Genomic DNA, 23237 nt, shown 5'->3' on the forward strand with positions numbered 1-23237 from the left:
AAAAAAGGGAATAGAAAACTGTTGTACGATCAGCAAAAACCCAATGCCTTCCTGACCTCTGGTATAAATGTGTAAAAGCTAAAACCGCTTGGAATTGTTACCTAAACGTTTGTTCTTAATTTTTTTTTTGTTTTTCATTTATAACCAACTTCGCTTAATTTATCGTTAAGCATGCGACACAACGTTTACATACATCTATACATATACATACGTGTGTGTCCGCGTGTCGCGCGTATTTCTTTGTTCCTCGTGTTCGTGTGTATATGTCTGTGTGTCTGTGTGTGTATGCGTGTGTGTGATCGCGTGTACGTGTACATATTCATATTGATATAACGTTTAAGTAGGATTCGTTGAATTTGTTGCGACCTCTATCGCAGAAAAGCAATCCGACGCGCGTGTTGCTCTCGGCGTATTCGATTGATACAAAAGAGTGCCCCCGCCTCCCGAAACGTGAACTTCGACCGCGCGTTTCTTGAAACGTCGAATAGTATGATCTAGGAGCGATGACACGCGTTGTCCCGACAATTGTCTCCGCGAAGATCGTTCCGCGCTCTTCGAGGTTACCCGCGGACTCGTTGCTCGGAGAGTCCTGGACGACGCCAACCAGAAATTCGTGTGTCACCTTGCAGGCTATCGGCGAATTTTCCTTAGCCTAGTTCCTTCGAGTGTTAATTCGTATCGCTCCGTTCCGCGGACAATTGAACAGTATTGCCCGACCGAACAAAAGGGAACGACCCGTGCTACCTTCGACCTTCGTTGGGTCTACGACGATTCTAGGAGAACAAAATAAATATAACCCGGCCCTACGAAGAAGGCGGCTGCCCTCTCTTTACCTCGAGTACATGATCAACGAACACGGCCGCGAGTGTCTCGACAGGATTGATTCTCCGCGGATCAGCGTGTAACGCCGGGCTGTGTTACGTTCTATACTGGCCATGTAATTAAAGTTACAGAAACGACTGTCGGTTTATAGTCCCTTCATCAGAGACTTTGCGCTCCGCCCCCACCCTCCCCTCCCTCCCCGGAAAATGGTATCCCTCGTCGACGCGTCTTCGTCTTCGAGAGACGAATTCGTCGCTCGCGGAGCTACGATAAATACGATATTGGCTATTTTCTCTTTGTTTGTTTGGATATTCTCTGTCAACGGTGTGTGTGTGCGTGTGTATATGTGTGTGTGTGTCAGTCTTTGATGCCTCGTTACTTGTCACGAAAGAATGCGTCAAAGCGTGAACCGCTCTGTCGCGACGAGCCGGTGTTCGTAGAGCTCGCCCCCACCCCCCCCCGGGATGTTCCGTTTTTATTTTTGTGCAACAATTAGTACCATTCTAAGCGTGTTACCGTCCCGCTTTCGGATCAAAGAAGAAAAAAAGAAGAGAAAACAAGAACGATCGATCGCTGGAGCGCGTGTATTGTAACATACAATCCGTCGTGTGATTTTTTGGATACCCGTGCGCGATTAGAGATCCGGTTTGCTCTTGTGTATAGTCGTTGAATACACGTGAAAACAAAAAATTACAGATTGCGTTCGATGTTACCGCGCGCGCGCACCCGTAACACAGCGATCGCGATCGTGTTATCTGTAATGCGCGATCACGAGAGCTCTCGGTTTCGTGATCTATGGAGCAAGATCTCGTTGCCCCTCGGGACGAACAACGTCGCAACACGCAGTGATAGGGTCCCGATCGATTCTCGATCTCGTCTCTCCGGTACCATTTCGAGGGTGCGGTGTACCGTTCGATAGGTCGCGGCGGAATCTCCTCCATCGAAGGATCGAGATGGCCTTAAGATATTAACTTGATCGGCGATGCAGCGTTTTGGAACATTGGACGTTTCGCTGTTTCGTACAAGTCGATGGTACCGGAACGACTTAGTCAGGCCTCCGTCTCGCCCTTCAGCCTGAGCCGCGCGAAATCCTCGAAGATGATGTCGTCGTCGCCGTCAGCCTCCCTGAAATCAGCCCAAAAACCACAGTTTTAAAATGGACGAACGTTAAATTTTCAATTCCGTCAGCCGAGCAATCAATAAATCGAAATGATCCACCGATCGAGTTCAGGCGGTGGCTTGTCGGCGCTATTAGTTTCCCTAATAGTATTAGGAGTACCCATAAGTAATCAATTATTTGCAAAGAATTTGTTTTGCCTCTGGTACCGATCGTTGAAACGCGTATTCTTTTACAGTTTTCGGTAAAGCAGCCTGTGTTCCAAATATTCTAAAAGATATAATTTTCTTCTTACAACCCTGTAATAAAATGGCGGCGACCGTACCTTCCGAGGATCGTATTCGTCATTTCATACTTTTTCATTTTCATGCGAGATTTAAGGGGGCTGGCAGACATTTGGCCTTGACTGTCACGCTATGTTACGCTGTGCCTTTTTTTCTTTTAGACATTTTACGCCTTAAATAAGTAAGTAATCAATTAAAAATGCATACCACCGCGTTTGTACATGTCTTTGCTACGTCTGTATGGAGCCTTTTTTTCGATACGAACACTAAATCTCTCGAAATTAAGAGAATCTCTCTGCGGTAGCCATCTTGTGACGTCATACTTGCTTCGGAAAGCGAGTTTTCTGCCGAATATTACAAATTACTCCAGTATGAGGTAGAAATTCGTGAGGTAGAAATTTAGGAAACACAAGTGACCACTTTTAAACTGCTCATTGCAATATTGAAGCGTTGATTTGTCAAGATTTTGACCCTTGCAAGAGAGATTCTCTTAACTTCGAGAGGTTTAGTGTTCGTGTCGAAAAATGGCTCTGGACAGACGCAGCAAAGACATGTACAAACGCGGTGGTATGCATTTTTAATTGATTACTTGCTTATTTAAGACGTGAAATGTCTAGAAAAAAGGCACAGCGTAACATAGCGTGACAGTTAAGGCCAAATGCCTGCAGAAGGTCAACAAGTGTCAACGTTGGTTCAGAAGGTTTGCTGCTGGTGATTATGATAATAAATTAAGAAATGAAAACCTGAATTTTCATTTTGAAGTTTGTTTTAGATTTCAAAACAATTGATTACTTATGGGTCCCTAATATTTTCTTATTATCCTTTGATCTTTGCTGTAACTTCACTCGAAGCACCAGGGATACCGTAGATATTATACTAAAAATATGGTATATCTTTTTTGTTAATAAGATTCCGGGGAGTTTTCTTGCAACTTCTACGTCTACCTTGAGGGCACCAAAATTTTTGGGGCCCCCCGTCCAACTTGAGCCGCCACTGTGTTGAAGAGTATTTTGCCGTTGTCTATCGATAGGGATACAATCGGCCACCGCCCGAACCCAATTCTGGAGGTCCGTAGTCCCAGTTTTTGTCCTTGAGATAAAGCCTGAAATCTCTGATCGAAGGGATAGATTTAGCTCCGGGAACATCGGCGATCTATGATTTTTTAATGCGGGCAGACCGGTCGGACAAGGGACGCATTGTTTGCGCGGACGTCATCCTTGTCGAAACGATCGAAACGTTCTTGACTGACGGGAATAGATCGGCTACTGTACTGAAATATCGATCACGTACGTGTCCAGCTGAATGAGGTTCGTGTCGAGCGGTATTTCGCCGCTGTCCGCTTTCTGCGTCGGGCTCGGCCGCGCCGTCGATGGCGCCGGTTCCTCTCCTTCCGGTTTGGGGTGCATCAATATGAACGGCAGCTCCGCCACTAATTCACTGTTAACGAGACAGACAGAGAGAGAGAGAGAGGGACTGGTACAATACGTTCGCTTCCATACAATCGGGTTAACACTCGACGCGCGACACACAGCGAGCTCGTAATTTTATGGACGTTATTAATATTTCCAGCTTCCTCGGAGTCGGAGGAACAGAGTCCGAACTCTTACTTCGCTGGTCTCACTTCGGGATTCACATTTGACACTTTAACTCGACCAACCACGGTGAATTCTCGTTACTAGTCGGTTACGCCGTTCTGGTCACTGACTCTTACACGAAATCTGAGGTTCTCGCTTGCGAGCGTCGCGTTTCAAATACATACTTTTCATTAAAAAATTTCATATTTTGAACAAATAGATAAAACTCGGAAGTTCAAAATTTTCTGATTAGTATCAGGTAATAAAATTGAGTAAACAGGGGAGTTACTCGATGTATGTCCACGACACGGGTCTACCCAGCGACAAGTATCGGTTGGAAGATACTGTTCTTTGACCCACTGCCGAGCGTACGTAGAAAAGGACGTTGCGGGACTTTTATGGGCTAGATATTTTGGACATATATCGAGTGAATACAGTGACCGAGGACTTTCTTGAACGTGAAAGCCTGTATGTATGCGCAGGGCTTGGTAATCGATAAATAGATTTAAATCAATAGGCAATAAATTCTATGATGAATCGTTTAAACTGCGTTTTGCAGTTTCTAAGAAATAAACGTCATTTCGAGTTGAGCACAACCTTTTCGCCGGAACGGTACGCAGGGGTTAATGACCTCGAAATGAGATTGCAGGGAGCGAGTCTAGCACACAGTTCGAGGGGGTCTAAGGTCATGTTTATTAGTGTCGAGAGGGTAATCTTACGAGCTCGCGCGTGTCTAGTCCACGGCGATTTTGGACTTTGATGTTCAGCAATTCGACTTACCCCGCGAGCGCCCCAAGGCAGAGCTTCACTTTCACTTTGTACTGGACGATGATTCCAAGGTTCTCGCGCTGCGAGGGATCCACCACACTGCGAAACAACACGATTAACCATCCTCGCCTGACTTCCTTTCCGACAACTAGTTCACCAAGCCGTGCATGCACCGGTTAGCATTAGCCATTAATTGCGCCAAGTAAAATGTGTAACAGCACAGAGACATCAAAGGGACAGAAGAAACGTGAGCTGGATGTGTACGATGATTACTCGAGGCCGGAGCTTTCACAGATTACAGACAGCACAGCCGAGGTCAGAGAAAAGCGTTCACGCGGATATCTAAGATCACGGAAGATAGATCTGCAAGCGTACAGAGAGAAAGAGAGAGAGAGAGAGAGAGAGAGAGAGAGAGAGAGAGAGAGAGAGAGAGAGAGAGAGAGAGAGAGAGAGAGAGAGAGAGAGAGAGAGGCGGTGTCATGCAGTTGCGACGCAACAAGTGCATATGTAGCTGCACAGTACATAGTAGAGTAGAAGAAGAAGAAGAAGAAGAAGAAGAAGTAGTAGAAGAAGAAGCGGAAGGGTGGGATATCGATTCTGTCCAAGCTCACACGCTTTGGAATTCGGTCGATTTCGAGTTCTCTTGAATGTCGAGTGCGGCCTGCGAGGAGCGTCAAACGCTCGACATAATTAAACGGAAAATGTTGTTCGGCTGGTCGGCTCTGCCCGAAGTGCTCCAAACGCAATTTCAGCCAGTTAAACAAAAGTTTATGTAATTCACCGGCTCGCCGATAATAAATGAGTTGACTGAAAATGGTCAAACTAAACTAAACTTGTCGGTTCGCTGTGAAATTCGATGCAGTTACGTGTGCTTAAAAATGCGACCCAAGTTGCATATAAACAATTTGGTATACGAAAAGCATTCTACTCTTGACAATTTCAAGATAATAATATTTTGCTTTTTTAGCAAATAGCACAATTTACAGAAAAATCAGTGACAGCTGAATCAATAGAATACATAAATCGGAATCATTAAGTAGACGAATGAAAGAGAGTGTTCGCAAGATAAACTCGAGTGGAAACAAAGGGCGGCCTTGTACAGACAAAGGGCAGTCGGCCGACGCGAACAGCAAAAACTGAAAATTCGGGGCGGGGGAAAAACAAAATGGCCGTGTCGCGTGCTCGTTTTGCATCGACGATCCTCTTCGCCTTGCTCGTCAAACATATTATCTCGTTCGTTCTCGTGTCATATCTCTCCACGGATCAACAGCAACATTGTCAGGGTGTTGTTCTTTTGTCAGCAGTGTGGACGAAGCAGAACTGATTCCGTGAACGCGACGCTACCGTGCCGAAAAACGAAATGAGTCGAGCAAAATCCTCGCGGATCTACGGCCGATCGGGATCGATCGACGAGACACATCCACGGCGCAGTGTGGAATATAGATCGTGAACCAGAAAGTGATTTTTTGTTTACGCACTAGTATTCTATCAAGCAGTTCTAACGCTATACGAGCAGCGCACGGTTAAATTTACACGAGTCCGCCCCACTCCTCTCGCGACGAGAGAACGGTAAACAATGCCACGATTATTCTCGGTCACTGTTGTCTTGACTTTATTATTGTCGCGCCAAACGATCAGGTGAACCGGACTTTACCGATTCAATATGGAGCGCGGCGTAATTAGGCACACAAATTAAATTAATTTGGACTTATTCCGATCAGAAAAATCTAGGTTCTGGTGCTACAATTATAAAGGTAAGGACTGAAAATGAGATTTCCTTCATTCCGATGATTTTCTCACTTTGCTTTGGAGAAAAAAGCGATGTCCTGCTCGCGAGACACTTAAGCGAGGCTGCTGAACCGAGGTTAATTTGAGCGTGCGCTACCGTATTATGCCTAAAAATTCTCGTCTCGTGAGTATCGGTAATTATAAACGTGCCAGTTCGCTACGTCAGCCATGTCGCATGAAAAAAAAAAAAAAAGAGGAAACGATTCCGAGACGAGAACGTGCCACGAAGCACGGTAGAACGCGCGCCTATGTCGCCGCGACTTCTTCGCTTGTCGCGCCCGCAGAATTATGGTCGCCGTTATCGCGGATTGCCCGCGATTATTTGCATAATTGCGGTTAATACCGTTGCCGTTGCGGTATCTTTATTGCTTTATCGGAAACAACAGACCCGGCGATCGTGTTCGCGCGCCTGTACACGCGTCGCACACACTAGTCGAAATGATCGATCTGGATTGCCGAACCGTTTCTTTATTTTAATTAATTGATATACGGTGCTGGACAAAAGTATAAGACCTCTATTCGCGTGTTTGACAGAGAAAACTTTCGTACACTTTTTCTGGAACGTGTACAGTGATTTCTCTATATATGTCGCCAAGGCCTGGACGATAAACGTCGCGGAATTGTCCCCACTACCGGCGGTGTAGTGCCACGAAGCTCGCGAAATTGAATTATGGTGCTGGACAAAAGTATAAGACCACTATTCGCGTGTTTGATAGAGAAAACTTTCGTACACTTTTTCTGGAACGCGTACAGTGATTTCTCTGTATATGTCGCCAAGGCCTGGACGATAAACGTCGCGGAATTGTCCCCACTACCGGCGGTGTAGTGCCACGAAGCTCGCGAAATTGAATTATGGTGCTGGACAAAAGTATAAGACCACTATTCGCGTGTTTGATAGAGAAAACTTTCGTACACTTTTTCTGGAACGTGTACAGTGATTTCTCTATATATGTCGCCAAGGCCTGGACGATAAACGTCGCGGAATTGTCCCCACTACCGGCGGTATAGTGCCACGAAGCTCGGAAGGCCTCGGACGCCGAGGAGTGTGAACATACCACGGCTCGGGTATGTTTCCTGCACGATACAAGACCAGTGCTGGTGACATATATCGAGAGTTCACTTTATGGTATGGATAAGTAGCACCCACAGTGAAAAAGTTACTGCCTAATATTTGTTAGGTACTTGATAATCCACATCATGACTTTAAACCAAAGTAAGTTATTTAATGAAATAAAAATTGCAAGAAATTAAATGTATGATACCGAGTAATCCTCCAACTTTCTTGCATGTTACAGATCCTAATCAAGTTTAGTGCAATGAATATGTCAACGTAAATATTCATTTTAAAACCGGCACAAATAATTCCGTGTTAAACAATAATTATCCACGGATCAGATTCTTCGCTCGCATCGATCATTTCGAGCACGCCGCGTCGTACTTAGTGTTCCTGATTTCTCAACATTTTTCATTTCTCGAGAAATGAGAAACAAGACTATATTTCTCGAGAATTCTCGAGCATTTTTGATAAAATCAAAAAATATTGGGAAACTTTTACCAAACTTTTATCAAGTGAAACATTACGCTTTTGTTTTGAAATGACTTCTTAAGAAGCATAATGCGTCTAATGTAGAATCAGACAATCTACTTCTTTTTTTTTTTTGTAACAAAATCTGTAGCCGTAGAAAAATTCCTGTCATTTTGTGTGGATGCTGGCTTTATCGTAGATAGAACATCCAAAAGTTGCTGAAGATTGGGTGTCCTTTTTTCAATGGACTCAAAAATTTGGAATTCGTTTGTTAGAGTCCGGAATATATTTTCTTCTGCCGCTAAACTCTTGACACTAAATTCTTGAAGGTTATCTGCAATTTCTAATTCTAACTGCTTTTCCAGTGATAGTTTCTTATTCTGAGAATCTGAAAGTTTTTCTCTATTTTCGTAAGAATCATTGTTACATTTTCCAAAAAGTCTGCTTAGAATTTGTTTCACCATTTTATACATATCTGCGTTGGATCTGAGAATCTGAAAGTTTTTCACTATTTTCATAAGAATCATTGTTATATTTTCCAAAAAGTCTGCTTAGAATTTGTTTCACCATTTTATACATATCTGCGTTGGATCTGAGAATCCGAAAGTTTTTCACTATTTTCATAACAATCATTGTTATATTTTCCAAAAAGTCTGCTTAGAATTTGTTTTGCCATTTTATACATATCTGCCTTGGATGTTAAATAAAGAAATGTATCTTCTGAATCTTTTTGCAGCGATTCTGGATTATGCAGATATTTCATAAGGGATACATCAATCTTGTCTCTTCTTTTAGATATTTCTTCTTTAATAACAACGAGAAATTACTCAAATTCAGTATTCAGTTTTTCTAAAGTTTTAAATAAGAATTGAAGAGAATTTAAGAATTAATATGTTATAAAATAAATGAGATTCACAAGAATTTTCCTAAATTTAAATTTCTCGAGAAATACCGGAATTTCTCTCGAGAAATGAGAAATAATCAATTATAAAATTTCTCGAGAAGGAACACTAGTCATACTGTAGCACGCTGGTCGGCCGGCAAAAACCGGCACACCCCGTCGAAAAAGTCGAAAACACCGCCGCAGGATTCTACGTGTGGAAATGAAACCGAAATTGCTTTTGTCCGGCCCGTTTTCGGAAACTTGCCACAGTCAATGGAAGAGTCGATCGAAAAATCACTTTCCCAGGAAGAACACCGAGTCGACCGATTGTGTGCGCAGTCATCGCTTCGATGAAACTGTAATCTATTAATTACCTCGTTACTCACGCCCCGCATTACACAAAAATCCAATGGTTTTTCATTTTATCCACTGTCTCGACTGGTGTTCGACTGATCCCCGGAGGGTGACCAGCAAAGAACGTGTTTCGCGGACGAAAAACCACTCGGTAAACAGGTTAAATATACAGTGGTGGCTGCCGGCGAATTTTCCGGTGAATTTTTCCCCTCGCCGGGAAAACATTCTATTTCGAAACGGTCGTGCCATAATTCTGCGAACGCTCGCGAGCGAAGCCGGGGCTGGGCGAGGTGTGTTGGAACGTGTTCAACGGGCGAGAATAGTGCAACAGAATCGAATCGCGCGCGCAAGAAAAGAAAACGCGAGCGTGTCTGGGTTCTCGAGGTTTCGCGAGTCTCCAGCTTCGCGACGAGAAACGAAAGCAAGCGGATTTCTGCTGGTCCCGTCAGAGTCAGCTACCCCGAAGGATTTAGGCTAGCTCGCTCGCCCAGTGCCCGACACCGCGTCGCAGACAGGTTCTTTCGTTCGACGAATCAATCCGACGGAACCAATCGCGTCGAGATCAGCGTACGCGGAAGCGTGCGTGCGACCATGAAAATGTCCGATCATCTTTCGGGAAACGAAGCGATCCTTTCGAGACGCCCCGTGACGACAAGAAGCATCATCGCTTCCTCCTCGCTTCGTGAACCGCAAGGCTGATGCTTGTCAGCGCCGCGCGAGGATCTGATCAACGCCGGCGTCCCATCTGACACTGACACAGCTAATCCACGTGGCGTTCGCTTACAAACAACGGACACGGATCGCGGACGAGTAGGAAGCTTCAGTTACGACCTACGTGTGCGAGCTTCAAACGGAAGCCCGCAGGAACGATAGTTCTCTTCAGCACGTGCCACGTATACGAGACAGAACACGTAGATAACGCCACCCTGTTTTGCTCTCTTCACGTTCGATCGTTCAACAGTCAATGGATCATCGAATTCCCCTCCCAAGGAACAATACTTACTCTTTTTCTCGAACTATTCGCGCTTCTATGCAGACCGCGGACTCGGCAATCTCCGGAATCTTTAAAACATTTTATTATTTATGTTTTTCCAGAGATTTCAAGGTCATCGAAGTTTCCTTAACACCTTGACTACGGCAGGAATTCAGTTACGATGTGCGCCGAGAACATTGATCTTTTGGGTGGGGATGCATTTTTGTGACAACGTATTTCAATAATCAAAAAACTGAATTTCACTACATTAAAGCAATATTATTCATTTCTTTGAACCGAATTAGTATAAATATTACGAATTTCATATCAATGTAAATAATAAAGTGAAACTGTGTCGAGCGCCTATAGGCGCTGTCAGTGTCACGAACGCAAAATTTCTAAGCGCCTATAGGCGCCCACAGTAGCCAAAGGGTTAAATGCAGTGATATATTTTTATTATTGCTATATGGTAGCCGAGGTCAAGACGAATCCAACGATATCCTGTAATATTATGACCTTCAAGTGACCTTGAGTATGAAAAATTCATAGTAGTAGAGCACTTAATGCAAATAGCGAAATGACATCATCCCCTAGGGTTTCAAGAAAAGAACCTTGACTAATGACTGTAAACACGCTTACAATAAAACACTGATACAAATGCTTCTCCTTTCGGCGACTCTAATCAGTACGTTAAAGAAATTCCTCGGGATTTATTCGATCGTGAAAGATAACGTTACTTCTCTGAAACGATGGCGTACAGTGATGCAGAAAAGATAGAAACGATTTTAGTTTACGGTGAGGCTAAAAGTAACTAGGTACAAGCATCTCAACTGTACGCAGAAAGGTGCCCTGAGAGAAGTCATCCCTCTCGACAAAGTTATGATCGCACGGTTCAATTGTTTTGCAAAACAGGGAGTATTAAATCACTGAAAAGAAAACGACCAAAGCCTGCTACTGGAGAACATGCCGAAACTTTTGTATCGGCTACAGTCAATATTGATCCTGCTACAAGTTGTCGAAAAATTGGACGTTCTTTAGGCATTCCCGAAGCAAGTGTGCGCCGAATATCGCAACGTCATAAATTTCATCCGTACCATATTTCCTTACATCAGGAGCTCATGGCAACCACTTTGAGAATCGTGTTGCTTTTCGTACAGGGGCATTGCAGCAAATACAAAGAAATGAACATTTCTTTTATGACGTTCTCTTCACTGACGAAACTACTTTTTCGAACCATGGACTACTGAGTACACATAATATGCATTATTGGTGCACTGAAAACCCGAAATGGCTTCGACAAGTTGTACACCAGCGTCCATGGAGTGTAAATGTATGGTGCGTAGTCGTCGGTGATAACTAGACTGCGGATCTTTATGCATTTATGGCTTATGGAAATTTCCAGAAAATGCTGTAACATAAGATTCGAGAGAATTTAGTACGATTTTTATTTGTTTTGGATCTACGAAGGCTGTTCCCATCAGAAATAAGATTTCGTTTCATTCTACTTTCTTAAAATTCGTCTACAAAAATTGGAAATTGCATAAACATCCGCAGTCCAGTGATAACAAACACAAGGTCACGCGAAGGTCATAATATTACAGGTCGTTGGATTCGTCTGGACCTCGGCTACCATATGGCGATAATAAAAATATATCGTTCAATTAAAAAAAAACTTCGATGACGTTGAAATCTCAAAAAGTATAACCTTGAACAAATTTTGTTGCCTATCATAATATTTGCCGCCCTGAACCGACTAATCTTTTCCTCTCAAATTTTCTTCTATCATAAAAAACTAGCGTTACCCTGCATAATTAATTAAATCTTGCTCTTGTCCTATAAATTAGCTACAGCTACATTTCCGGTAGAGACATAGAAACTTCCCACGGAGGGTTTTCTCCGGAAACCCTATAATTTTGCATATTTTTGATTCCCTTATACGACCCTTTCAACAATTTCGTTCTCCGGATCCCCCGGGTGTTCACGGTTCCCTGCGCAATTTTCATGAAACGTGAAACACGCTTTTCCATCAGTACACACCCATTGAATTCCGCGGAGTAGCGTATAACAAACTGTGCCCGGGAGTATGAACGCGGGAGCATGATTGAACACGGTGGCCGTTGAAACATTGACGGATCTTCGATCATCGGAGCCGAAAACAACGCTTCGTTCGATCCGGCGAGGCTCGTTACGTCTAAATAAATAACGCGTACGCGCATGGCGCGCGGCAACAAGCTGCCCGTCAAAAAGCGGATCGATAACACACCGGTGTTAGCTGGCGAGCTACAGGTATTCCGTGACCGCAATTTCGGGCGCACGCAGCTTCTCGCGCCGCGAGAAAAACAGTCGAAACTGCTGATTGTAATTGCACGCGCGATCAGCCGCGCAACGCTCGTATAAATAGTGAAAGAGAGGAAGAGAGAAAGAGAAATAGAGGCACGTATGTACTACACACCGGGGCCGATCGAACGTTCGAGTACCGGCGGTCGCTTTCACGATCGCGTCGATCATCTCTGTCAAAATCACCGAAATCCATCGATCCGTACTTTTAGCAATTTCTTTTTGGTTTCACAGTCTATACCCGAGGAAATCAATTTCCCGAACAATTCCGGACTCCAGAATCTTAACAATCGCAAAATTAAAAATTGTAAAATGTCACCTTCGGTCTCTAACCCTTTGCGAACGAGTTGCGATAAATCATCGAGCAGATACTACGGTAGAGCCTCGCTCGTTGCACGAAACGAGAATGCATAGAGAAATCGAGGGTGCGCGACGAAAGTGATAACGCTTGCAGTTCCCCGTTCCCGAAACTGCTTGCGATATCGCGTTGCCATCACGATCCACTTCCGGAACTTCTAACGACTCGTGGTGGGAATCTCCAGTGTGCAACGAACGAGACTGCAACGAGCAACGTTCTATTATCCCGTAACAACGCGATCAAAAAATTGCTCGGTTAGACTCGTACATATGCGTAGTCTTTTCCAGCAATTTAGCGTATTTGTGCATTCACCGTCCCTTAAAATGCACACTGTTTAAACTATTTTTCTAAACGGGAGTTTACTGTATACCGACGCTGTTCAATACCCACGAAAAAGTATCGACACACTACATTTCCGATCTTCGCCAAATCGTCGATATTTAAACTGTTACAATTTCGGAAAGAAAGCTCGTACAATTTGCCCCGTTTTCAAGCTCAGTCTATCGCTCATTTTTTGAAACAGTATGTTTTCTTAACACTAGATTCACGGGACCCGTCAAAATGACGGATCCTAATATTTTTAATTCACGAATATTGAGATTGCAACGATGCATCCATGAGGAGTTATTTAACAAATTGATTTCTCTAGATATACAGGGTCGTCCGTTTTTAAACGGCCAAACGTCAACCAGCTATAGAGGACCCGAAATGAAACAACTTTCACCCCTAACACGTTTTTTGATTCGGTCTTGATTTTTAGATAATTGCAAAAACCCGTCATTTTTTGCGTTCGCTTAAGATTAAATATATTAGGACTGCAATTATGTATCTTGATGATTTTTCCTTTGTTTGGTTTAAAATAAATAGGGGCATCTTTTATATTCAGTCAACTTTTTTGTATGACCTTTGGATCTTGGTTTTTTTTTTTTGACATGGGGCACGCCGTGGAGACTGGATGAAATAACTTCGAATCAAAAAAAGTGTTAGGGATGAATGTTGTTCCATTTGGGGTCCTCTATAGCTGGTTGACGTTTGGTCGTTTAAAAACGGATGACCCTGTATATCATTAAAAAAATGGCTACAAATGTTGATAGATACATTCATGTTATTTTCTATAAGGAAATGTGAAATAGTCATTTTTAGTGCTCCGTAAACCTAGCGTTAAAATCGACTGTAGAAATGTAGGAGAACTTTGTTCGTGGCTGAATCTACCGTGGATTTGAAAATCAAAGCCCTTACCTTCACGGCCCTTTTATTTATCCCTTTATCCCCCGATACTGTTACAGTACCTAGTCAACGACGTCGAACACAGTATTACAGTCGGAAATATCGTAAGAGATTATGTTTTCCTCTACAAGCTCGTTCCATCGTTCAGCAGACGTTCGCAAAGGGTGACAACGGTGTGTTGATCGTTCCACGTGTATCGAAGAAGAAGATTACCGGGCGACTGGGAGTATTTCACGATCGGATGATCCCCGAAGGGACAGGATCGCGAAGGAAGGGATTCGGTAACGGGACCGCGTGCCCGAAGGTTCGATTCGGCGGTGGTGTGTCAATATATATATATATATATATATGTATATGTATATCCAGGCGTGTTTGTTGACTTCCATCGAGAAGCGGCGGTTTCCTTACAGGGTGCTGGACGCCAGATTGGTGTCCTCGTGTTTGAGCTGGCCGTCGAGAGCTAACCCCCACTTATTTTTGTTGTTGGCGAGAAGCGGTGTCAGAGAGAACACTTTGCTCAGCGTGAAACCTGGCCCCACCGGGCACCCCTCCCTGACAAACAATGTAGCAGAAGGGTGAAGGTAAACGTGCCCACGGGCCCTCGGATCCGGATCGCCGGAGCTCCGGCAGATTTTCTCGACCGGCCCCCGGGGTCCGATCACCGGGTCACACACGTCGGGATTCGTCGATTTGCTTTTCACCGTTACAATTTCTTTCCTCAGCTCCGCACACCCCCCGCCATTTCTCTCAAAACCGACTGAAGAAAAAGGGGTTGTGCTGCTGCTGACATTGTCTTCACCCCCTGTTCACCCCTCGGGCCAGGACCTTCCCTTTCCGGTTACCCGGTTCTCGTTTCGCGATAATTGCATTTGAAATTTAAATTTTCGGTTCGGGCTTGCTCTCAAGGGGGGGAGGTCGCGAACAGCCAAAATGCAAACTAGTCGGATATCGTGTTCTTTGTTGTTGTTTTCTTTCTTTTTTTTTTTCTTCTGACGGACACCGCCGCGCGTACATTTTTTTTGTCCGTTTCTCTGTCTAGCACCGGTCGAAATTTCGGCTTGGTCCGAAATAGACGCGACTTCGAATCTCGATCACGTCGGCCTCGAGAAACCGAGACCGAGTTTCAGACCCGTGGATAATAAGCTACGTGACAACCGAACGGTGACGACGACCGTAAACGTACTACACCCACGCGCGTGTCTCTGCGTGTATATACACGAAACTTCAGCTTGTGCGTCACACTGCAATACAGGCTATGATAGATCTATATGTGTGCCCGTAATTATGAAAGTGGTGTAAGTCAAAATTGCAAAAGAAAGGAGTTTATTTCACAGCACATTATTTTAAGTTTATTCAATGTAATTCTTACGATATCGTCAAAAATGAACCATAGTGGTTGTAATTTCAACATTATATGAAATTCATTTAGTGTTGATTATGAAAGTGGTCTAAGTCAAACATCGAACACGTAATAGATTAGAGTGATGCTTGTTCAGGCCAAAATCGTAACATTAAGGTAGCATTGACATGGATGAAAATTGCTCAGTCATCGAATAATAATATTGAAACGGTAGACCGCAAATTTTTGGTATCGGATCATTCCTTTCTACCGAATGACCGTGATTTTGGGTTGGTAGAAATGAAAATAAAAAAAGCAAATTACTTATACTACCCTGAGCATTATTGTGAATTGATAGAAAAGTGGAGTAGAAGAAGTACATTTTCGATAAATCATTAGAAGAAATCATTAGAAGGGTCAATAACAAGAAGAGTAAAAAATACCGCGGGCGAATCTGTCTCTTGGCTGCAAATTCATTCAAAAAATGAACCTTATAAAATGTTCTATAAAACTTCTTTAGAGGATTCTAAATTCCACGTTTTGGATCTTTCACCTAACAGAGGAGGACCAAAAATATACAGAAATATTAAATTACTTTCATTATACACCACCCCTAGACCAGTAACGGGAGAAAAACATAAAGATATTATGTGTTTACTACCATACATCCCTCCAGTTTTTCAGGAACATTTTAAGAATCTTAAAAACTCGAAATGATAAAAATGGATTACCTTTTAAAAATAATTAATAAATGATTCATGAATTATTTCATTAAAGTTACTGTTTCAAATAAAACTCATAGTTCTTTATTGCGTTAAGTCGTTTATAGAAAATGGTCTAAGTCAGTTCAAACTTTAAAAACAACATTTTCGCATGAAATTCACCCAAAATTTCATATTCGTAATAAATTTCCATTAATCAAGACTAATAAAATTATAAATTAAAATGTCGCATAATGTAAAAATATTTTTTAATTTATTCAAATGCAATTCATTGAATATCTCGAAACAAGAAATACATGACTTAGACCACTTTCATAATTATGGGCACATGTATGTATATACCAGGGGATGGGAGAAACAATGAATGACACCGGAGAAAGACAGAGAAAGAGAGAAAGAGAGAGAAAGAGAGAGAAAGAGAAAATGGTGGATGGTAGAGTCCCGGGGTTCAGGTATTCTTTCGATCAGCATATCAATCGTGGAAAGACACAGACGTGGAGATAACAGAAAAACAAAGTAAACCGGAGGTTTTCTCTGTGTGTATGTGTGTATATACGTGTGTGTATTGGTAGGACGTGGACAGGACGTGACCTTTGTACAGGAGGAGAAAAGAAAGGCAGAGACCACCACCGATATTGGAGTTTCATATCCATAAAAGTCCCCAGCAAAAAAACCATCAAGAAAAATACTGGCATTCCATTTTGGAACCGCGTTCCCATACAATATCGCAGTTCGTTTCAGCGATGGTCGTCAACGAAGACTGCAAACGGGCTTGCAACGGTTCCCGCCGCGCGATCCCTCTCGTAAAACGTAATGGAGAAGTCTCGTACGCGCGGTGAAACGCTCGCCGAACTGTTTTTCCCGGCCTTTATCGTTTTCCACGAAGAGAAGTTGCCGGTTAAAGCCGGCCGATTAACGGGCAAGAGAAGATGAAAAGTTCCGTCCGCAAATTAATCCGAACTTTCCTCGAGATCTCGAAGACGAAGACTTCGGGACTGGATCCTGAAGGATTCTCGTAGCAGCCGGTTTGCAGTCTTCGGTTCCCGCTTGCCAAAGTAAAAGAGACCAGGACGGCCAATGATTGAGCACTCACATTGTGCTAGATGCGAGATTGGTGTCCTCGTGTTTAAGCTGACCGTCTAGAGCAAGACCTCGCTTGTCTTTGTTGTCAGCGAGGGTCGGCCTTAGAGAAAAGACCTTGCTCAGGGTGAATCCTGGCGCTACCCCTATACTGCCAGTGCAATCATCTTATTTTCCGTAATCGTGGTGTCGCAATATCCTTCGCTTGCGGCGAATTCGTCGGAATTTCTATATCGTGTGGGTATACATAGCGCGCGGCGCGGCGCGGCGCGACGCGTCGCGGCGATCATGCTAATCTCGTTTCTTGAAGCGCAGAGAGACCGGTTACGCAATCGTCGCGTTACGTGCTGCTACTGTCCGGGGGGTTCACCGATGCAGATACTCCGGCACGGTCCGGAGTGAAATTTATTAGGGCACCGCGGCGATTTACGTCTTTGCCCGCGGTCGGCGTCGATAGATCTCCGGCCGGTGCCTGGTCACGGTGTAGGAGGGTATCGATCACTCGTAAATCCTCCTCGGACAGAGGATGCGCGAAGACTGTCCTGGACTAGGAATTTCAAGGAGGCGTTCTCGAGAGTATTTCTACACTCCTGGACGACAAAACGATAGCACGTGTCTGTCTGTGCCTGTGTCTGTGTGTGGGTGTGTGCTAGATTTAGTTTCTCGAAGACCACGCGGAACTTCTTCCACAGTCTCGTAATCGTTGACGCGGAGCGAAGGAGCCTGTTAGTAAATAAAGCCTCGCCTCGCCGGCTTTCCCGGCGACCGGAAGAAAAACAGGAATCTCGAGGGCGAAACAATAGCCCGCATCTTTCACATCTTCGTGGTGATGTAGTTAGCGCGTGCAGTCCCTGGCCGAGGAATTAGGACCGCTCACGATTCTCAACGTCTTTCTAGCGAGATCTTCAGGTTTAACCGGTTAAATCCAATGGGAAAGGCTCTCTTCAGCATCTCCGCTGAAACAGTTAGCAGTCTTCGAGAAATTAAAGATAGCACGCTATCGTTTCGTCGATGGGTTGTTCGATTTCTGAACGGGTGGACCGTGATCAGGCAACGCCGTACTTGTCTTTCTCTTGGCCGCGGAAACAAAGGATTGGTGTGACCGCGATCATGGCGGGATAATCGAACTTCGTCGCGAGCACCTGTTTGGAACCGGAACGGGAAACACGAATATCTGGTCGATCCGCTCGCCGGTGCCGATGTCTAGCCGCGAATCTTCTTCCAGAGACTGGGGAAAGATCCTGAAGAAATGTCTTAAGGAATCTCCGCCGCACCGGCGAACGTTCGCGACGATCGCGCTTCCCATTGTCCGACCGCGGGTTTCTGAAAGAATGATGACTTGAATGATACTCACTCGCTCTCCGCCTCGGCGACCGTGCACTTGTACTGCGCCGTGGAGAACAGACAGATGTCCGCGAACTGCCTCACGGACACTTTGATCTTTTTCACAGTCCGGTTGCTATTGTTCGCTATGTGCACGTTCACGGCGATGTTCTCCCCGTGGTGGTACAGCTCCTTGTCCAAGGACGCCTCCAGGTGCAACTTGTTCGGCGACATCACGAACTCTTTGCTAACCTCGACGGAGGGCTGCTCGCCCTGCTTCGAGGGCGCGTACATGATCTTTCGTATCGCCAGCCTGACCAAATCTCTGCAACCGATGGATCCAGGACCGTGAAACCCGCGGCGGAACTATACATACAGTCAGTAAAAACCAGGGACTTCTACCGAACTGTAGGACACCGGTATTTTTCGAATCTCCCTATTCCCTTCAAGGATCTTCCATTCTATTCAAATAAAACCGACACCCTGTACACGTCGTTAACCCATTTGCACCACAAGGAAATATGAAAAGAAGGCCATCCTCACTGTCGGATCTTATTTCAATAATTCGTCTGCGTCTTTCAGTGGCCTAATATCTTCTTCACTATCATCAGAATTACTACTCTCATCTCCGACATCAACCTCCGTTTCTATTTTTTAGCTAACGAATAATGATAGTGACCAACAAAGTCGTGACCAGGAAAATTGAGTCTATATATACGCTCCGGACAGTGACCAGGAAAATTGAACGTATATATACGTTCCGGTCAGTGACCAGGAAAATTGAACATATATATGTATACGCTCCGGTCAGTGACCAGGAAAATTGAGCGCATATACATACGCTCCGGTCAGTGACCAGGAAATTTGAGCGCATATACATACGCTCCGGTCAGTGACCAGGAAAATTGAGCTTATATACATACGCTCCGGTCAGTGACCAGGAAAATTGAGCGTATATACATACGCTCCGGTCAGTGACCAGGAAAATCGAGCGTATATGTATACGATCCGGTCAGTGACCAGGAAAATTGATCGTATATATACGCTCCGGTCAGTGACCAGGAAAATTGAGCGTATATAATGATGCATTTGCTAATGATGCAAATGGGTTAAACTGATCCACCCTTGTTATAAGGTGTTTCATTCAGGTAATTGATAGGATTAATTTTCTGTATCAACCCTCTTGGCTGCCAGCCCCCAGATTGTAGGTGGGAAAAATGCAAACACTTCTACGGTCGATTTAATGTTTCATGACGGGGTTAAATCGGCCTGCGGCAGTTTTTGCATAACATCCGGGAGCCGATGGCTCGTTGGAAGCAGAAGGGCGAAGTACTACCTGTCCTGAGACACCCTGTATACCCCCACCGTGCCTCATTCGAACAGCGTTGCCAGCGTTGCACAGTCTACCCCTCGCGCTTCCCCCTCTACCGTCGGATTCCCCGCTCGTGACGTCACATTACTCCCACTACGAGGAGAATCGAGCCAGATTCGATGGTAGAGGGGACAGCATTTCGAGGGGAATACACACCCAGTGTCGCCGGATCAGGGGAATTGACTCGAATCTAGGGGAATACAGTTATCCTCGCTCTCTGCCAGTACCGGATTAGTCACTCGACAATTCTTAACAAGAGACAAGTCTTAACTTGGTGACTCTGCCGTCTGGCAACGCCGCATTCGAACGAGCCGTTCCGCGACTGCTCTGGTGGCGCTGTTGTCGCCGCGAAGAGACGCAACAACGTTGTGGACTAACGTCAGGGTCCGCGAGAGGTCGCAGACGGTTGCCCGGCGAGGATCGCGATAATCGAGGCTCGTACCGTTTGTGCGGTTTCTCGTCCTGCGTCTCGCCGACGAACGCTTTGAATTCGTAGTCGACGCCGCACGGTTTGCCGGTGTCGCCGGGCGCCGGCTGCAGGGTGACGGACGCGGGACAATGTGGCGGCAGCTCGAAGTAGAACGGATACGCGTTGCTGCCGAGCTTCCTGATCAGCCTCTCCTGGAGCCGTGTCAGCTCCCTCTGCTGCGATCCAGGCACCACCGGGTAGATCTGATCGGCCGCGAGGTAGAGGTCCTTGCGGAACGACAACCCGAGCACGTCCAGGTCCTCCCTACCGTACTTGAACACGGCGAGAACATGGCCGAAGACCTTGCGATCCTTCACGTAGTCCGGGTCAATCAGCACGACCCCGTCTGCAACGATTGAACAGCGATCGGTCAGCAAGCGGATTTAAGTGGCCCAGCACGGGATTAAACGACCCCCGCCGCGACGCGACGACGCGCAAATCGAATTTCCCAATCGGAACACCGGCAAAGAGTCTTTCCAGACGACCACTGTGATTCCTCGGGTGTCAAGTGGACGCCGCTTGAATGGATCGTCTCAATGGGCCGCGGAGCCCGTATTCAAGATTAACTCCCGACCGACATACACGCCGGAACGCTTCTTCTTACGTAATGAACCGTTCCGAGACGTCTCCGTCCCCGGCTGCGAATTACCAGACGTTTCACATAATCAATCCCGGCTTTCCGGGCGTTTATACAGAGCGCGGTCCCGGTTCGAATTTTCTTTTTCGAGGAAAAACCGGAAATTAGCTCGGACCGTGCTTTCAGAATATACTTGAATATACTATAATATAGCAGAATACCCTAGAATATACCAGAATATACTTGAAAATACTAGAATATAGCAGAATACAATAGAATATACCAGAATATACTTGAAAATACTAGAATATAGCAGAATACAATAGAATATACCAGAATATACTTGAATATACTATAATATAGCAGAATACCCTAGAATATACCAGAATATACATGAATATACTAGAATATAGCAGAGTACACTAGAATATACCAGAATATACTTGAATATACTAGAATATAGCAGAATAACCTAGAATATACCAGAATATACTTGAAAATACTAGAATATAGCAGAATACACTAGAATATAACAGAATATACTTGAATATACTATAATATAGCAGAATACAGTTGAATATACTAGAATATAGCAGAATAACCTAGAATATACCAAAATATACTTGAATATACTAGAATATAACAGAATACCCTAGAATATACCAAAATATACTTGAATATACTAGAATATAACAGAATACCCTAGAATATTTCAGAATACACTAGAATATATCAGAATATACTTGAATATAGCAGAATACACTAGAATATACCAGAATATACTTGAATATAGCAGAATACCCTAGAATATACCAGAATATACTTGTATATACTAGAATATAGCAGAATAACCTAGAATATATCAGAATATACTTGAATATACCAGAATATAGCAGAATACACTAGAACATATCAGAATACACTAGAATATATCAGAATATACTTGTATATACTAGAATATAGCAGAATACCCTAGAATACACCAGATTGATTTCGTCAGAAGTTCTGTAAAATTGTACTGCCCCGTTTTGTAAGGACTCGTGGCGACTTACCGATGGGATCGACGTGCGTTATGTGATCGACGAAATCCCGTTTGCCGAGGTAGACCGTGATCTGTCCGTACAGATTCGACTTCTTGAAGACACGAGTAGCTTGCCGCTTGCTGGCACTGTCCACAGTGTCCATCGCGCAGATCTCGGGGCTGACGATGGCCCCTAACTCATTTGAGTCCTCCGCCTCCGAGCACTCGGATTCCGAACTGTCCCACTGCACGGAGAAAAAGAGAAAAAAAGGGAAATTGAATTGCCGTTCTCCTCGGACGAAGATCGATCACGAAGCGTCTCGGCCGCGTTCCTCGGGAACCTTCGACGACCAGAAAGAAAGTCGAGTGTTTTCGTATCCTCGACCGTTCCCGAAGAAACACACCCGCCGGGAAGGAACCGCGGTGCAGTAAAGTTGCAGCACGTTCCAACTTTCGCGGAGTTCCGCCGGCCGAGCCAGAAGTCGTTGCTGAATTTGTTAACAGGCGAGCGCCGCGGCGCCCTTCGTTCAAACGAACCTTCCCGTTCCCTTAGCCTCCCCCGACTACCATGGCTACACGCTTGCCTTTCACCCGAGTAAACTACCGGCACCCAGTTTCCGTTCCCGGCGTTGCTCTTAACCGACGGAGACGAGTTAACTCGTCGTTCGCCACTCCGTTCGCTGTTTGACCTTTGATCGCGCGGATTTTTCAACCGCGCCGCCGAACAAAAGAGAAACGGTACAATTGGAATTTCTTTGCCCTTTGCGACGGGGTAACTCTTTTCACTGTGGACCGGACGACTATGGTTTTCTTTCTTTTTTCTTTTTTTTTTTTTTTGACATTTAACGCGATAACTGCCACATATCGTAACCAGAGATTCTTACAAAAGCAATTTCATTAATGAAAGAGAAACTAGAAATTTTAAATGTATTGTGGGGGATGCTGTTCTCACCCTTTTGGATTCTAAATATCTTAATAAAATTCGGTTTATCTGGATATGTCGCAATTAGAATGAATGTCGAAACATAGTCAGAAATCACTGTCGGTCATATGCGACTGACATGGCAGTTAATTTGATAACATTAAACCTACCTGGCATTAACAGTATCTGGTAAATATTGCCTTATGAAAATGGCAACCCTAAATTTATTGAGATTATACGTGATTTTCAATATATAAAATGGCAACCCTAAATTTATTGAGATTATCTGTAATTCTCAATATAATAAATGCTTGGACAAGAAAGTTTGTTCTACTGTTTTCCACCAATGAATTTGTATAGTTCCAATAAATGTAAACTATAAAACATTTTAACCGTGGTAGG

The 23237-nt window shown here is 44.4% G+C and overlaps 2 protein-coding genes across 5 annotated transcripts in view; one reads left to right on the forward strand and one right to left on the reverse strand.

The window, feature by feature from the left end:
• The window catches only part of Hnrnp-k (Heterogeneous nuclear ribonucleoprotein K), a 346733-nt gene that overhangs the window by 270613 nt on the left and 52883 nt on the right, over positions 1-23237 (forward strand). The gene's annotated exons all lie outside the window — the stretch shown is intronic.
• Krz (beta-arrestin protein kurtz) overlaps positions 110-23237 on the reverse strand; it is a 64019-nt gene continuing 40891 nt past the window's right edge. For 2 of the 4 annotated variants that reach the window (XM_076788666.1, XM_076788664.1), the window contains exons 2-8: positions 21945-22158; positions 20289-20661; positions 18506-18799; positions 14419-14562; positions 4578-4664; positions 3514-3660; positions 110-1947 (exon numbers count right to left, since the gene is read on the reverse strand). In XM_076788666.1, the coding sequence (XP_076644781.1) occupies positions 1872-1947; positions 3514-3660; positions 4578-4664; positions 14419-14562; positions 18506-18799; positions 20289-20661; positions 21945-22077 (1254 nt within the window). In that variant the 5' untranslated portion in view covers positions 22078-22158 and the 3' untranslated portion in view covers positions 110-1871. Of the gene's footprint in view, positions 1948-3513; positions 3661-4577; positions 4665-14418; positions 14563-17164; positions 17303-18505; positions 18800-20288; positions 20662-21944; positions 22159-23237 lie in introns of all 4 variants that reach the window. The other 2 variants (XM_076788665.1, XM_076788667.1) reach the window with 2 other exon arrangements.

The sequence above is a fragment of the Halictus rubicundus genome, chromosome 5 (genome assembly GCF_050948215.1).
Source record: "Halictus rubicundus isolate RS-2024b chromosome 5, iyHalRubi1_principal, whole genome shotgun sequence".
Taxonomy (NCBI): domain Eukaryota; kingdom Metazoa; phylum Arthropoda; class Insecta; order Hymenoptera; family Halictidae; genus Halictus; species Halictus rubicundus.